The 16521-nt window shown below is 47.7% G+C and overlaps 1 protein-coding gene across 2 annotated transcripts; it reads left to right on the forward strand.

Moving 5' to 3' along the window:
- Positions 1 to 1206: 1206 nt before the first annotated feature.
- LOC100383931 (uncharacterized) lies at positions 1207 to 12568 on the forward strand. 2 transcript variants are annotated; one of them, XM_020549923.3, is made up of 20 exons: positions 1207 to 1934; positions 2754 to 3036; positions 3128 to 3156; positions 3262 to 3363; positions 4171 to 4239; positions 4311 to 4370; positions 4461 to 4574; positions 4739 to 4787; positions 4917 to 5026; positions 5103 to 5195; positions 5295 to 5387; positions 6095 to 6232; positions 7694 to 7804; positions 9973 to 10068; positions 10160 to 10220; positions 10596 to 10744; positions 10820 to 10966; positions 11404 to 11456; positions 11577 to 11676; positions 11776 to 12568. In XM_020549923.3, exons 1-20 carry the CDS (start codon positions 1548 to 1550, stop codon positions 12001 to 12003), a joined length of 2472 nt encoding a protein of 823 aa, XP_020405512.1. In that variant the 5' UTR covers positions 1207 to 1547; the 3' UTR covers positions 12004 to 12568. The 2 variants fall into 2 exon arrangements, with proteins under 2 accessions (XP_020405512.1, NP_001349162.1); NM_001362233.1 differs by having other exon boundaries at positions 1401 to 1934; positions 10178 to 10220; positions 11776 to 12386.
- The last annotated feature ends 3953 nt before the right edge of the window (positions 12569 to 16521 follow it).

The following is a 16521-nucleotide window of genomic DNA, read 5'->3' on the forward strand; positions in this document are numbered from 1 at the left end:
ATACGGAGATCTCGGGCGTCAGGGCACAAGAAGATTGCCCCAAGCAGCAAACATTTGTGGCTCCAAGCGCTATATTCTTTATGTCCCTGGGCCCACCTGTCGGGGCCCAGTATCTTTGTGCATGCCCCCCTTCAGCTATAAAAGGGGAGGTATGCGACGTTACACACAAGCTTAATCTTTCAGACCCAACCTCAGACACTCACAAGTTCATACAAGCTCACAAGCAATACATCACACAGTGGAGTAGGGTGTTACGCTCCGGCGGCCCAAACCACTCTAAACCCTTGTGTGTTCCTGTATTCTTCCCGTTTTCCCGACTAACGAGCAAAACGCCTACGCCCCTCCTCATCTTAGGATTTAAGGCGGGTGCACTCTGCCACCCGATCGGAGATTTGCTCTCCAACAGTATATGTCTCTTGTAACTTTAAATCTTGTTTCTCAATTTATATTTATTTGATATAATTAATTTAAATTATCTTTAAATATTGCACTTTTTAATGGAGATGAATTTTTCGTAAAGATAAATTTTCCAACAGAGATGTAGACGAGAGAAAAACCTTCCTCGTGAATGTTCACGTGGATAGAATCTCATTTCAAAATCTATATAGGGCCTCAGACCGTCACCGCCCTGCTGTCCTGCTTGGGAGCAGCTGCTCCCAAGTCAAGCGCCGCCCTCGTACTGGGCTTCTGTCAGTGGACGGCCCATACTGTTGCCTTTCTCAGCTAGCCACGATGTCGCGACCCGGCCCTGCTCCCCGTGCGGCGCGGGGACGTCGCGGTCACCCGCGATCAGGGGACTGGCTGGTGGTGTTTGCTCGTGCGTCCTTGACTCCTTGTGCTGCTTGTTGCTCCGGCGAGTCTCGGGCTAGGCTACCAGTCTACCACGCCCGTCCCAGGCAAGAAACAAGTGGAGCTTACCCTTCATCGAAAATCTTGATCCTGTACTCAGGGGCGAAGCTACATGTTAGCTCGTGGATGCACATGCACCTCCCTAAAATTCAGAATTTAGTTATAATAGTTAAATTTTCACCATATATGCATCACTCATATCTCATCCTTATGCACCCGCAAGGGAGTTGCACCCCAATATATTTGCTCTAGCTTCGCCACTGCTTGTACTCCTCCTGGTAAAGTAAGGTAGATTGCATATTTACTTACCTTGCATTTCTTCTTCACCAAAGAAACACGGCAACATCAGGTCAAGTTGTAAACAGTGCTCCTTAAGCACGACAGAATCCACTCTCCATGCGTGCAAACCGAGCACGTTCGTCTTGTTCCCTAAGCCAAGAAGGTGGGGGTTATAATGGTAATTTCCCCGCGCGTCTCCTTCCCCGGTGTTCGGAACCCCGGTCCGGTCCCCTCGAGCTCGAGGCCTCTCGATTTGAAATCCCCACCTCAAGACCGGGGAAAAAAGATTAGGAGAGGAAAAAAAAAAAGAACGAAGAGCTCTCGATCTAGGGATTCCCTTCCCGGGTCTCGTTGCTCTCCTCGTCCAAATCCCCAGGCCAGCCTAGCGGCGCAGCCTGCACGCCCCCGCCCCCCGGACCATGGCCGAAGACCACCTCTCCTCCGCGCCGTCCGCCCCATCGGCGGCGGCGGCCGCGGCCGCGGCGGCGGTCGGGTCCTCGGTGATCCCAATCGTCAACAAGCTGCAGGACATCTTCGCGCAGCTGGGGAGCAGCTCCACGATCGACCTGCCGCAGGTGGCCGTGGTCGGGAGCCAGAGCAGCGGCAAGTCCAGCGTCCTCGAGGCGCTCGTCGGCCGCGACTTCCTCCCGCGGGGCTCCGACATCTGCACGCGCCGCCCCCTCGTGCTCCAGCTCGTGCACCAGCCGCGCCGCCCCGCCGACGCAGAGGCCGATGAGTGGGGCGAGTTCCTGCACCTCTCGGGGCGTCGCTTCTACGACTTCCGCGAAATCCGACGCGAGATCCAGGTCCCCATCCCTTTGCCTTAATCCCTCGTGCGGTTATTTGGCTGGAATAAACACTTTTACTTGACTGTGCGTGTACATTCAATGGATAATTATTATTGGTCGGGACTTTACTAGTAGTAGTAATATTGTGCTGTGGCTGCTCGCTAGGGCTGCAGATGACTGTTTAGGAATACTCCTGTTGGTTTCGAGGAATCATTCTTCGCGGTGGTTTCTGGTGTGTTCATGGGTCAGCACAGTTGGGCTCTGAGATTGGAACGATGGTAAATGCTAGGTTAGGTGGTGTTGTCTCTGGTGTTCAGTGCTAGTGATGATGTTATTTCGTTGCTGCTTCCTGTGGTGACGATGTGGGCATGTGGTTGTTAACGACTACAGAGTACAGAATGCCATAATTTACTTGGTTGTCTTCAGGTTGGCCCTTGCAGGTTTATTGTTCTCCACATGAGTTAACGAGTTGCTTGGATATTGAAATTCTATATGGGTTATCACGTAGTTTCTTGTTAATATAGTGGTTTCGATGTTGTCCCCAATACAACTTGGTTACATTTGAAAAAAAAACCAATTCAGGTGGTATTAGTGGTTGTCAGGATGATTTGTGGAAAGTATATTTGTGAACCAGAATTTCGAAGTGGAAAGTAAGGTGTACATAAGTTTTAGTTGGGACCCAACATCCTAGTATTTGATAGAACAACAATATTATCTGTCTTGAGTGTTTGGTATTTTGTTTCACTTCAATTACGATGTTTTGTTTTGTTAGTGTGGGCTGGAGTTGAGATTAGTGCTGCACAGACCATTCTTAAACGACTCTCTGCATCTATGCAGGCTGAAACAGATCGTGAGGCAGGTGGTAACAAAGGTGTATCGGATAGGCAGATACGGTTGAAGATCTTTTCTCCGAATGTCCTTAACATTACTTTAGTCGATTTGCCTGGAATCACTAAGGTGCCAGTTGGTGACCAGCCAACTGATATTGAAGCCAGAATAAGGACTATGATAATGTCATACATCAGGCACAAGACATGCATCATCTTAGCTGTTTCGCCAGCAAATGCAGATTTAGCAAACTCTGATGCTCTTCAAATGGCTCGGGTTGCTGATCCTGATGGTATGTGTGCCCTGCATAATCTACGTCCTGTCCACTATAACATTTCAGTTCAGAAATATTATCTTATCATGATGATTTATTATTTTCATAGGTTCTCGAACAATTGGTGTTATCACAAAGGTTTTTTCTTTCTTTCCTTCACCTTAATTTCCAAGTTACATTTTGGCCATCCTATCTCTCCTGTGCCACTGATTGCAATCTATTCTGATGTTCTGTTTCTTCCAGTTGGACATAATGGACAGGGGCACTGATGCCCGGAACTTTCTGCTGGGAAATGTGATCCCCTTAAAGCTTGGCTATGTTGGTGTCGTCAACCGCAGCCAGCAGGTACTTTTCTCTCTCTCTATCTTGGTTAAGGTTATTGGTTTGCACAAGTTTGTCGAACTTAAGGCTTCATCTGCATCAACAAGAATTGTGTTTCCATCTTGTTGAGATAATTCATTTTATGGTATAAATTTATTGTTCAAGTGGTTCATAACTTATATAATTGTAACATTGAGATGGCTGTTTGTTGCATTGCTGCCTCTTGGCTGCTGATTTAGAGCAAACTAGCGATAGCTTTATTAAACTATCAGAGAATTCTGTATACGACAACAACAACAATAAAGCCTTTTAGTCCCAAGCACATTGGGGGTCTGACGGTATGCTATAGTTGAAACCCAACAGAAACCACGAGCGAAGGTTCAAGCACATAGGTTATAGGTATCTGGATTCCATGTACTATTCAAAGCTAGGTATATTTCATCCTTTCAAGTCTCATTTTACTGTCTCTTCCCATGTCAAATTCATCCTTCCACCTCCATTTCCATTGCTTTCACAACTTAGGACCCCACTACGCATTGGTACCTCTAGAGGTATCCGTTGGACATGTCCAAATCATCTCAACCGGTGTTGTACAAACTTCTTTAATTTGCTAAAAAAGGCTATCACATATATCATCGTTCTAGAGTCGATCCCTTTTTGTATGGCCACAAATCCAACACAACATAAGAATATCAGAGAATTATGTATATTTGGTTAAATCAGACGAACAATCATTATCCACATCATGCTTAATAACAATAAAATACATGCATTTATTTGGTTTGCAAAAGCTTTTTATTTCACCAATCTATATCCTTTCTAATAATGCAGGATATCAACTCTGACCTCAGTATCAAGGATGCTCTGGCTCGTGAAGAAAAATTCTTCCGTACTCAGCCAGTATGTAGATCTAAACCTTTTTTTGTCCAGATTCCTTTTCCATAATAATGGAATTTGTTTTCTCCCCTTAGGCATATCATGGTATTGCTCAGTACTGTGGGATACCACAATTAGCAAAGAAGCTAAACCAGGTATGGTTGTGACTGAGATGTCCATTGTAATCCAGGTTCTAGTTGTGTTATGACTTATGATTTGAATCTAATCTATTTATACGGTTTCAGATCCTGGTCCAACATATAAAAACAGTTTTGCCGGGGCTTAAGTCACGCATAAGCAGTCAGTTGACTGCTGTTGCTAAGGAGCTTGCTGTGTATGGTGATCCTGTTGATTCAAAGGTCTGTTTTGCATTTATTTCCATTTGGATAATAAAGAGATAAACTGTATAACCTGACACTTCTTGTTTGATGCGTGTTAAAGCCAGTCTGGTTCATCAGTGTTCTTATTGTTTTTGTTTCCTTTATTCCTTCTGATGGTCCATCTATATGTTTCATGGTTGCAGGCTGGCCAAGGTGCTAAGCTTTTGAACATACTAGCTAAATACTGTGAAGGTAAATATTGAACTATGACACTTTTGTTAAGGAAACTATATTTATGCCCTATAATTGCTAGAATTGCCTATTACTTTCCTGTGTTGTGCTTTTATATTTTGAGCATTAAATAACCTGTGTATACTGTAGCTTTCTCCTCAATGGTGGAAGGAAAAAATGAAGATATATCGACAATTGAACTCTCTGGTGGAGCAAGGATCCATTACATTTTCCAGTCTATCTTTGTCAAAAGTTTAGAGGTGCGTAACTGGACAGTGGTTTTCATCATATGTTGATAAGCGTTGTCACGAGTCTATTAAATATATATCATTACAGGAGGTTGATCCTTGTGAGGATGTTACAGATGAAGATATCCGCATGGCTATTCAAAATGCAACTGGTCCTAGAAGTGCTCTGTTTGTACCTGAAGTAAGATGCACCTGCCTCTTATTGCGTGCATTATTGAGGCACATAGCAATCATCGTTGGAACTTTTAGCTGATAATTCTTTGCTAACAATCACTTAAAGGTTCCATTTGAAGTCCTTGTACGTAGGCAGATCAGCAGATTGCTTGATCCAAGTCTTCAGTGTGCACAATTCATATATGATGAACTTGTAAAGGTATATACTCTCTTAATTATTTTTTGGTCTTTCTCGAGCAGTCTGTCAGTCTGTCTTGGAGTACAGAACTTAGGGCGTACCCAGTGCCGTAGGCTTCCCGCACTGTGCGGGGTCTGGGGAAGGGTATCTTTAAGCGCCAAGCCTTACCTGCATAATATGCAGAGGCTGGTTCTCGAACCCGGGACCTTCCGGTTACAGACGGTAGGCTCTACCGTTGCACCAGGCCCGCCCTTACACACTATCATTTCTTTATTTCTTAAGTCTCAATGTATCTAGATGGCGTGAAAATTTCCAATATGGGCCACACCTGTTGCATAGTCCAGTTTTCATTTCCTTCTTAGTTGATTGATTAGTTTCCTTTCTATCTAATTGATAATTGATTGGTTAGTTCCCTTTCTTAGCTAATTGATTGCTGATTGGTGCCATGATTTATGTCTGTGAGCCTTTATAATTGTGTGTATAAACAGATCAATAGAATGCACCTAAGTAGTGGTGTAGTTTGGCAGCGTCAAAACCTCAGTGTGTCCTAGTGTTTGTGTTGAGTTTTGTGAGTGTTTGAGTGATTCAGGGATCATCTTCACCTCCAGCTGTAAATTGTTGGAAACTGAAATATGTGCTTGTTTGATCATTTTATCTACAACATTATATAACTTTATTGCCATACTATTTCTATTGCTATTTCTCATGATTTCACTCTTTCTGTGTAGATGAGCCATCGCTGCCTTGCAATGGAGTTGCAGCAGTTTCCTATACTCCGCAGAAGCATGGATGAAGTCATTGGGAAGTTTTTGCGGGATGGACTTAAGCCAGCAGAAAATATGATAGCACACATTATTGAGATGGAGGTACACATCCTCTTTCTTTGTGGTTCTTATTATTTTGTTGGTAGATGTTTGACATCTGAACTTGCTTACCGATCCCTGATCCGAAGTTCCAAACCTACCAAGCTAATCTTGTACACATCAAATTGTTGGGATTAGGGTTACGGAGGTAGTACGAGCGGTAGGTTTGAGGTCTAGGACCAGGACCCCGGCGCTTGGGCGACGCCGTGACGTGGTCCTAGGGCTAGGGCTGAGGGTTGGAAGAGACGCGGTACTGTTCACACGATGAAGGTGTTGCTGCGGGGGGTATGCGCTATGGTGGGGTTCGGAAAAGCATGTGATTGGTGATAGGGAGTGTGGGAAGGGTTAAGGGTATCTGATGGATGGGTATGGGTATGGTCGATGTGGGTGGCAGCAAGGCGGAGGTTGGCGATGGAAGAGTGGTGGCGGTAGATGGGAGCGGAGCGACGCTGGTGGTGATGGTATGGATGGCGCGGTGTGGGTTGGAAGGGCAGGTATGCCACCATAGCCTGGCATGCCATATGGGAAAGAAGTAGTGCTGGTGACGGTGGGTGCTTGGGGCGGTGGTGGTGTTGGCGACCTGCTGGACATGCGGTCGATGGCGGTGGTGAGGGCAGCAAACTGGTGCAGCATCATCCGCTGGAAAGCCATGAAATCAGCCTGGGAGACAGCAACAGATGTTGCTGCGACAGATGTGTTGACAGCGGAGGTGGTGGGTGGAGTTGATCCCGGTGGCACTTCTTCGGAACTTGACATCACTGATACCAGATTGTTGGGATTAGGGTTATGGAGGTAGTACGAGTGGTAGGTTTGAGGTCTAGGACCAGGACCCCGACGCTTGGGCGCCGTCGTCCTAGGGTTAGGGCTGCTGGATGGAAGGGACATGGTACCACCGTGAAAAGAGGTGGGTGAATAGGGTCGTGGATGAACAGTAGCTCGGATGAGTAGAGTGTGGTGAACAGTAGATGGATTGGGGAAGCATTGGCAAGATACTTGCCTACTTACTCTTTCATTGATCGAAGGGTACATTTATAGGGCTGAGATAGGTCCTTATCTAATATCTTATCAAACCAATTCCTTCTCCTTCTAAACAAACTCTGTTTATTCTCATTCATCTAATCAAACTTTATCCCTAGACTACGACTGACGCTTATCCATCTAAACAACTAGCTGATTTTTTTAGGGCTGATGTGCTGCCAATCCTAACAAAATTTTGTGACTAATTTAAGAATAGGGACAAATCTGTGTGATTTCAGCTATCCTGTGTCCTGTTTGAATGAGATGGATTGTTGTAGGAATTTTTGGGGTTTAGTTCAGTTTTATACTGAATCCTAGGAAGTTGGATCTTAAAACCTTCTTTTCAAACCGGCTATAAGTTTATTTGGTCATCTGTATAATTGTTTGCTTGCATTGACCTTTCTTGTTTTCCTTATTCATTCACTAGCAACAATGTTAATTGTGCAGGAAGATTACATAAACACGTCACACCCAAATTTTATTGGTGGCAGCAAGGCTGTTGAGCAAGCACAGCAGCAAGTTAGGTCTGCCAAAATGTCAGCAGCGGTGGTAAGAAAGGTATGAATGTTATTGTCAACCGTTATAATAACAATCTGTATGGTAATGGATGTGACCTGATGGTAGCATAGTTGTTAAGGCGTCCTTAAAGCATCACTTAGGCGACGCTTAGGCGTTAAGGCGTGCAGCAGATGCAAGGCGTCCCTGTCGCCTTAGACCTAAGACTAAAGCGTCCGCTTTGCCCAGTAAGGTATCGCCCTAGCGCCTTGAAGCTTGCTAAGGCGTCGCTATGAGGACGCCTTGAAGGTCTGCAAGTGTGGTTTTTTTCTTGAACGCGCATGAGAGCTGCGCAATGCACATTATTAAATTAAGAGAAGAAAAGAGTCCAAAATGGACCAAAGTACAAAGCCCAAAAGGCAGAACAGACAGACCCATCAACTTCCTGTTGAGCACAGTGCCCCAGCCTTCTCCTGCGCATGAAAAAGAAAAACAGCACGAAACAAGAGGAGGCAAACAGCAAAAGTGCCAGCAGTCTCCACACACACATCTCCACTACTTACACAGAAACTCCCTGGATCTAATAATGGCAGCACCTAGACCTAAGCCCTCAAGATGCTTGGCACCGGCTAAACCCCAACAATCTAACTCTTCCAAGAAAACTCTTTTATTTCTGCTTATGGAAGGACTGACACTATCAAAAACCGCCTTATTACGATGAAGCCATAAACACCAAGCCCCCAAGATGATAACACTGTTAATGCCTCTTCTTTTGAATTTGTGCACTTGCTTACACACCTTCCTCCACCACTCAACAAAAGAAATCTCATCAGAAGCAGGAGAAAGATTAGCAAGCCCCAACGGTGATAGAATGCAATTCCAAAACTATCTAGCAAAAATGCAACTGCAAAGGAGATGTTGGATATTCTCCGGCTCCTGATCACATAAAGGACAGACCTCTGGATGATCCAACCCTCTCTTTTGCAGTCTATCAGCTGTCCAATATTTATTCCTTATTGCCAACCATAAAAAAATGCAAGGGTGGGTTAAGGGGCTGGAAGCCTGGAACCCTGACCTGTGCACGCTGCATTTTGAAACGGTCCAGAACTCCAGATCCTGATTCCTGGAGGCGGCAACGCTGGTCTCCTGGCAGCGGCGGCGCTGGTCTCCTGACGGAGAGGCAAGGGAGAGAGGAGAGCGGCGGCGTGGGGGAGGGAGAGAGAGGAGAGCTTTCAGCTGTGCTGGGCTGCTGGCGGCTGAGGGAGAGGAGAGCGGCTGTGGCAGTGACAGGTTATTGGTTTTCTACTGTGTTGGGTTGGGTTGGGCTATTGTGGCCTTTTTTTTTCTGTTTCTCTCTTCTACTAGGCTGAAATAGACCTAATAGGTTTTACAATTATGCTAGCTTGCTTATTAAATTTAAGTTAGTGATATACAAATATAATTTTTGGTCTAATTTATATATTTATCTATATTATTAAGGCGCCACCTCGCCTTAAGCTTTACCGCCTAAAAGATAAAAATGGGTCGGATGCCGTACCGCCTTAAATCCTTAATAACTATGGATGGTAGAATGCGTCTTGGCTAGTATTTATTTACCTCACATTTTTTTGCAGTCTATGACTTCTCTTGTAAACATTTTGGGAACAGTTCATTCAAATGAGGACAAGGATAGTCTCTCGTGCTTCAAATCATAATGGACGTATATATACTGATGTCCATAATTTTAACCTTTGGGGTTTGTTTGGGCAATGGCTAAGCAAACTCTATTAGTAGGGCCATACTAGAACTTGTGATGCTAGAGCAGGAGGAGGAATTAGAATTATGACTCCTTGCAGTTTCTTGTTTATTGGGTATGCTTACTGTTTTATCTTTGGGATGCTTCCAGCAAGTTGTATTACTTGTATGGACATTTTGATCCTCTTGGTCTGCTATTACTTACTCCCTGTGTCCCAAATTAAAATTCGGTTTAGAAAATTAATAGATTCATACAATACTTGATGCATGTGTTTTATATATGTCTAGATTCATCATTATCTATTTGAATATAGATATAAAAACCAAGGGCTAAAACAAATATTATTTTGGGACGGAGGGAGTATTTCACATGTAATTCTGGCATTTTATTTTGAGGGAAAATAGTTTTTCTCACATAGTTTGTTAATTTGGTCCACATCTTACTGAATACTGATTGTACATAAGTATGAAGTATATGTAATAATATTGGATCGCAGGACGGAGTGGATGCACAGGCTTCTGAGAAAACTCAAAAATCACGCGCGATCTTGGGTAGAAGTGGTGTAAATGGAGTAGTTACTGACCACATCCAGGTTTTTCTCATCACCTTCTTTTAGTGTGATTGGAAGTCCATTTGGTGGAATTTTTGGGCACTCTGGCTTTACCCTTCCTCTGTTTTTTTTGTCGTACATTGTTTACCAGGGGGTACGGCCTGCTGCTGAGGCAGAGAGACCAGGATCTTCTGGTAATGCATTTTACTGCAAATGCATTTGTAACAGTTTATATTTAAACATTAGAGAATTACTATTTATAAGAGAATTCCATCGTTGAGTTTTGTTTGGTTTTTGTTGTGATCCCTGTGCATTTTTACCCATATGATGTTTTTGAAACCATGTGTAAATCCAGTTACCTGATACTGCTTCTGTTTTTGAATATATGATGTTTATGACAAGGTAATAAGTTCAAAACTCATTAGCTTGCCCTAAACTTAAAAATGGAGGGTGCCTTTTATCGGCTTAGTGTTTATCAAACAATGTATCTCAGTCCAATTGCCTTGTGTCTTTTTTGGCCTAGTGTTTCTGAAACCATGCATCTCAGTCCAATAAACTGATATTTTTAGGTAGTGGAAGCACATCTTTCTGGAATCAAATATTTACTTCCAATGAGGACCGAACACATCCTCCTGCAAGAGATAACACAACAAACAAATCTTATGCTGTGCCTGCACCCAATCTGGAACATTCATTCTCCACGATACAGTTAAGAGAGGTGAGATATCTTATTAGTTTGTCATTAATGTGATTCAGATGCAGTGAGTGTTTGACGCACACCCTTGTTGATCAGCCACCAGTCGTCCTGAAGCCTTCAGAACACCAGTCTGAGCAGGAGGCGCTTGAAATAGCGATCACAAAGTTGCTATTGAAGTCATATTACAATATTGTCAGGAAAAATGTGGAGGACTTAATACCAAAAGCAGTTATGCATTTCTTGGTATGTGATTCATATCCGATTGTCCTTTCGGTATGCAATCTTTGTGCTATTTTTAATGGCATGGTAGGCTTTAGATGTCGGTGCTAAAGCTAAACAGCTAAACTACTAATGAGTAATGAACATTGGATTTACCATTCTTTTGGCCTCAACTACTATCAAGTATGGTTACATATCTACAGCACTGCATTTCTTTTCGAACACTTGAGCAAGCACCACTATTTTTCTAGATTGATCGTGCAACCATTTATATTAATTCCTCTTTCTTCACAATTGGTTTCTTCGTCAGTGCTAAAATTGCATTCTAGCTAGCAGATAGACCACATGCCACTCTTCTTTTCTTGACTCAGCTTTATATGTCTGCAGTGGGATAGCTGAGCAGACTGTCTTGTAAATCTACGGCTTCATTTCACTTATCTGTGACATTGATTCTGTTGCAGGTTAATCATACAAAAAGGGCGCTGCATAATTACCTTATAACAAAACTTTATAGGTGAGAATACTTATTTGCTCTTATTTAGAACACAACCTATTACATGTTAAGCAAAAGATAATTTATGCACTATGGCTTTACAACTTTGCTCCAAACTCTTAAATATATTGCCCAATTCAGAGATGATCTTTTGGAAGACTTGCTCAAAGAACCTGATGAGATAACCATAAAGAGGAAGCAGATACGTGAAAATCTCAAGGTCCTTCAACAAGCTTACAAAGTACGTTTTCACAGTTCTTTAATTCTTCCGTTCAGAAGTCTTGGCACCACTTGGTTCCAACACTAGCTTTTCACCTCACGTTTCTTCTGCACCATGCAGACTTTGGACGAGATACCACTTGACGCAGAGGCAGTAGAGAGGGGTGGATACTCCCTGGATTCTGATGCGATTGGTCTGCCAAGGGCCCATGGGCTTTCTTCATCCCTCCACGGATTCAACGATGGAAGCTCACCATATTCAACCCCGAAGCAGTCAAGGTCAAGGAGGTCAAACCATTCTGGCGAGCAGCTTCCTTTCAACCCCAATATGAGTGGCAATGGTTTTTGATGCCACCCTCCTACGTTACAAGACGGCCAACCAGATTGGTTATGGAACCAACCAAATGTGCAGCAAGCACACCTTATTCAAGTTTGTTGGCACCAATAGATATATGTTATTTCTAGTTAAATTCTTTGTAGCGCTGCGCCGATGAAGCCTAACATGGTGCGAGTTTTGTTGTTTCGCCTTTTGTACAGTATATATCTTTGCCCAGTCATTTCGTCATGATATGATATCAAGTGATGGGTATAGTTTTGTTCGGACCCAGGGAAAGCAATGGGAAAAAAATCTACTAGGTGTGTAGCAGTACCCAGCGTCTGAGTGACTGTTACGGATTTGCCTTGCAAAATAGACATGGCTGGTATGGCGGCGGCAAAAACAAAATGTGGCATAAAATTGATCTCGTTTTCTTAATGTTTTCATTTGATTTGATAGCCCTTTGTTAATAATTATGCATTTGTAAATCAGCATTAACAACCGCTGAATATTTTTTTTCTTTCTCTGCCTTTTTTTGTTGTTGTAGTACTGCTATAAGCATTCTGTTTGATTTGAATCAATATCCCATAATTCAATATGCTGATGACACCCTCTTAATTATGAGAGCTTTTCTACCCAGAACTATTTAGGGCTCTTTAGCAAGGCTTTAACTTTTGTAAAAACAGCTTTGACTTCTTCGTGTAAGCAGCTTTTTTAGGAAACAAAAGCCATTATGAAAAACCATTTGGCAACATGGCTTATATGCTGTTTTGCATAATCTCTGCTAATTAAGGTTGAAAGGGTAGGCTATTATTCTCTGTTCTGCCATTCTCGCACATCCTATTCTCATTCCCTCAAGCCCACTCTAGCTAAAATAAAAAAACACATATGCCCCAAGAGGTTCTAACTCTAACTCATGACTTCTCAAATAAATGTGAGCAGTAGCTACAGTTACACTACATGTGTATGTCTATATCTATGACAGGAAAAATATCTACTATATATCTTCCTAAGTCTACCTGTTACCCTTACACAATGTGCAGTAGAGATTCTTGAATTATATTTTTGGATAGAGTGAGTAGTATTTAAAAAAAGAGCCTTGCATGTAATTTATTTTGTTTGAATAATGTTTTCAACTTGTCGGGGACCATAATTAGGGGTACCCTCAAGGCTCCTAATTCTCAGCTGGTAACCCCCATCAGCATAAAGCTGCAAAGGCCTGATGAGTGCGATTAAGTCAGGGATCGGTCCATTCGAGGGACTCGATCACGCCTCGCCCGAGCCTAGCCTCGGACAAGGGCAGCCGAACCCGGAGGATCTCTGCCTCGCCCGAGGCCCCCCTCCAGCGGCGAACATATCTCCGGCTCACCCGAGGCCATGTCTTCGCCAAGAAGCAACCCTGACCAAATCGCCACGCCGACTGACCAAATCGCAGGAGCATTTAATGCAAAGGTGGCCTGACAACTTTATCCTGACGCGCGCCCTTCAGTCGACAGAGCCGAAGTGACCGCCGTCACTTCGCCGCTCCACTGACCGGCCTGACAGAAAGACAGCGCCGCCTGTGCCGCTCCGACTGCGGTGCCACTTGACAGAGGGAGGCTGACAGGTAGTCAGGCCCGGTCGCAGGCGCCATAGGAAGCTCCGCTCCGCCCGACCCAGGGCTCGGACTCGGGCTAAGCCCCGGAAGACGGCGAACTCCGCTCCGCCCGACCCAGGGCTCGGACTCGAGCTAAGCCCCGGAAGACGGCGAACTCCGCTCCGCCCGACCCAGGGCTCGGACTCGGGCTAAGCCCCGGAAGACGGCGAACTCCGCTCCGCCCGACCCAGGGCTCGGACTCGGGCTAAGCTCCGGAAGACGGCGAACTCCGCTCCGCCCGACCCAGGGCTCGTACTTGGGCTCAGCCCCAGAAGACGACGAACTCCGCTTCGCCCGACCCCAGGGCTCGGACTCAGCCCTGGCTTCAGCCGACGGTCTCCGCCTCGCCCGACCCAGGGGCCCCGACTCGACCACGGCCACTGAAGACAGACTCGACCTCGACCTCGGAGGAGCCTCCACATCACCCAACCTAGGGCGCAGGCCAGCCACGTCAACAGGAGGCGCCATCATTACCCTACCCCGAGCTGACTCAGGCTACGGGGAACAAGACCGGCGTCCCATCTGGCTCGCTCCGCCAGAAAGACAATGATGGCGCCCCGCACACTCCCTGACGACGGCGGCTCTTGGCCCCCTTACGGAAGCAAGAGGACGTCAGCAAGGACTCAACCGCCCCGATAGCTGTCCTTCCGCCAGGCTCCAGCGCTCCTCCGACAGCCACGACATCACACCAACTGGGTGCCAAAACCTCTCCGGCTGCCACGACAGCGTGTACTTAGGGCACTAGCTCCCCTCCGCTAGACACGTAGCACTCTGCTACACCCCCCATTGTACACCTGGATCCTCTCCTTACGTCTATAAAAGGAAGGACCAGGGCCCTCTTACAGGGGGTTGGCCGCGCGGGGACGAGGACGAGACAGGCGCTCGCGTGAGGCCGCTCGCTCCCTCTCCCGCGTGGACGCTTGTAATCTCCTACTGCAAGCGCACCCGACCTGGGCGCGGGATGAACACGAAGGCCGCAGGATTTCCACCTCTCTCACGCCCGTCTCCGGCCACCTTTCTCCCCCCTTCGCGCTCGGCCTCGCGCCGACCCATCTGGGCTGGGGCACGCAGCGACATTTCACTCGTCGGCCCAGAGACCCCCCCAGTCTCGAAACGCCGACAGTTGGCGCGCCAGGTAGGGGCCTGCTGCGTGTTGACGAACAACATCTCGTCAAGCTCCAGATGGGCAGTCTCTAGCAACCTCTCCAACCCGGGACGGTGCTCCGTTTCGGGAGTCTTGAGTTCGTGTCCCTCGACGGCAGCTACGACATGATGCTCCTTCCACCGCCGTGCGACAGCGACAATGGCGGCCGACAGCCCGCCCGCCGGCGGCGGAGTCGACGACATCTTCCCCGCGTGGTGGAAGAACAACGTTCGAGCTCACCCCGTCCTCTCCTCCGCCGACGGAGGAAGAGGCGGGGCAACCAAGGCCAAGCAGGAGGCAGCCCCTCGTCGGCTGTCGAGCGAGTCGACAGCGCCGGCGCCCCAACGGGGGGCGCGTCGGGCATCGACCTTGCGTTTGAGACGAAGACGAGCGCCGTCTCCCCGCAACACGCCGATTCCGAGCAAACGGACGACGCCAGCGCGCTCGCGAAAGGCTTGCTGGACGTCACCCTCGTACCTGAGACGACGGTGCGGTCAGTCCCCGACGTGACTTCATCACCGCCCGTCGACCTAGAGGTACCGACCGATTCCCATCTCACGCCTTTCAGATTCAGCCTCGAACCGCCAAGCGACCTCGCTTTGGCGGACGCTCTCGTAGAGGCGAGTCCAAACCCTCTGGGGTATCGTGTGCGGTCACCCTGGGACCGGCTGACGGACGTCACGACCTACGGGCCCTCTAGGTCCGAGGAAGACGACGCGCCCGACTTCTGCTGGGATTTCTCTGGATTTGGCAACCCCAGTGCCATGCGGGACTTTATGACCGCGTGCGACTACTGCCTTTCCGACTGTTCCGACGGTAGCCACAGCCTCGGCGACGAGGACTGCGGCCCAAGCCGCGAATGTTTCCACGTCGATCTAGGGGGTCTCTCCGAAGGCAACCATCTCGGCATGCCGGAGGACGGTGATCTCCCTAGGCCGGTGCCTCGCGTCGACATCCCACGGGAGCTAGCTGTGGTCCCCGTTCCAGCGGAGGGTCACGACCCACAGCTCGAGCAAATCCACGGGGTGCAGGCCAGGTTCGACGAGGGGGCAGCAGCACTTGAGCCGATCCACCGGGACGTCGGGCAGGAATGGGCAGGCCAGCCTCCGGCCGGAGAAATACGTCATCTACCCCAGGGCTTCCAGCACCGCATCGCCGATGATGTCAGGGTCAGGCCGCCACCCGCATTCAGTGGGGTCGGCCAGAACCTGGCAGCAGCAGCAATGCTTCTTCGTGCGATGCCAGAGCCATCAACAACCGAGGGGCGGCGAATCCAGGGAGAGCTCAAGAATCTCCTGGAAGGCGCCGCGGTCCGACGGGCCGAGAGCTCCGCCTCCCGAAGGCAGGGGTACCCCTCGGAACATCGTGCCGTGACTTCCCGATTTGTGCGGGAAGCCTCGGTCCACACCGGGCGCACGCGCAACACAGCGCCTGCGGCCCCGGGTCGCCTCGGCAACGAGCACCATCACCGCGACCGTCGGGCCCACCTCGACGAGAGGGTGCGCCGAGGCTACCACCCCAGGCGGGGAGGACGCTACGACAGCGGGGAGGATCGAAGTCCCTCGCCCGAACCGCCCGGTCCGCAGGCCTTCAACCGGGCCATACGACGGGCGTCGTTCCCGACCCGGTTCCGACCCCCGGCTACTATCACAAAGTACTCGGGGGAGACGAGACCGGAGCTATGGCTCGCGGACTACCGGCTGGCCTGCCAACTGGGTGGAACGAACAATGACAACCTCATCATCCGCAACCTCCCCCTGTTCCTCTCCGA

This window comes from Zea mays, chromosome 3 (assembly GCF_902167145.1).
Source record: "Zea mays cultivar B73 chromosome 3, Zm-B73-REFERENCE-NAM-5.0, whole genome shotgun sequence".
Lineage (NCBI taxonomy): Eukaryota > Viridiplantae > Streptophyta > Magnoliopsida > Poales > Poaceae > Zea > Zea mays.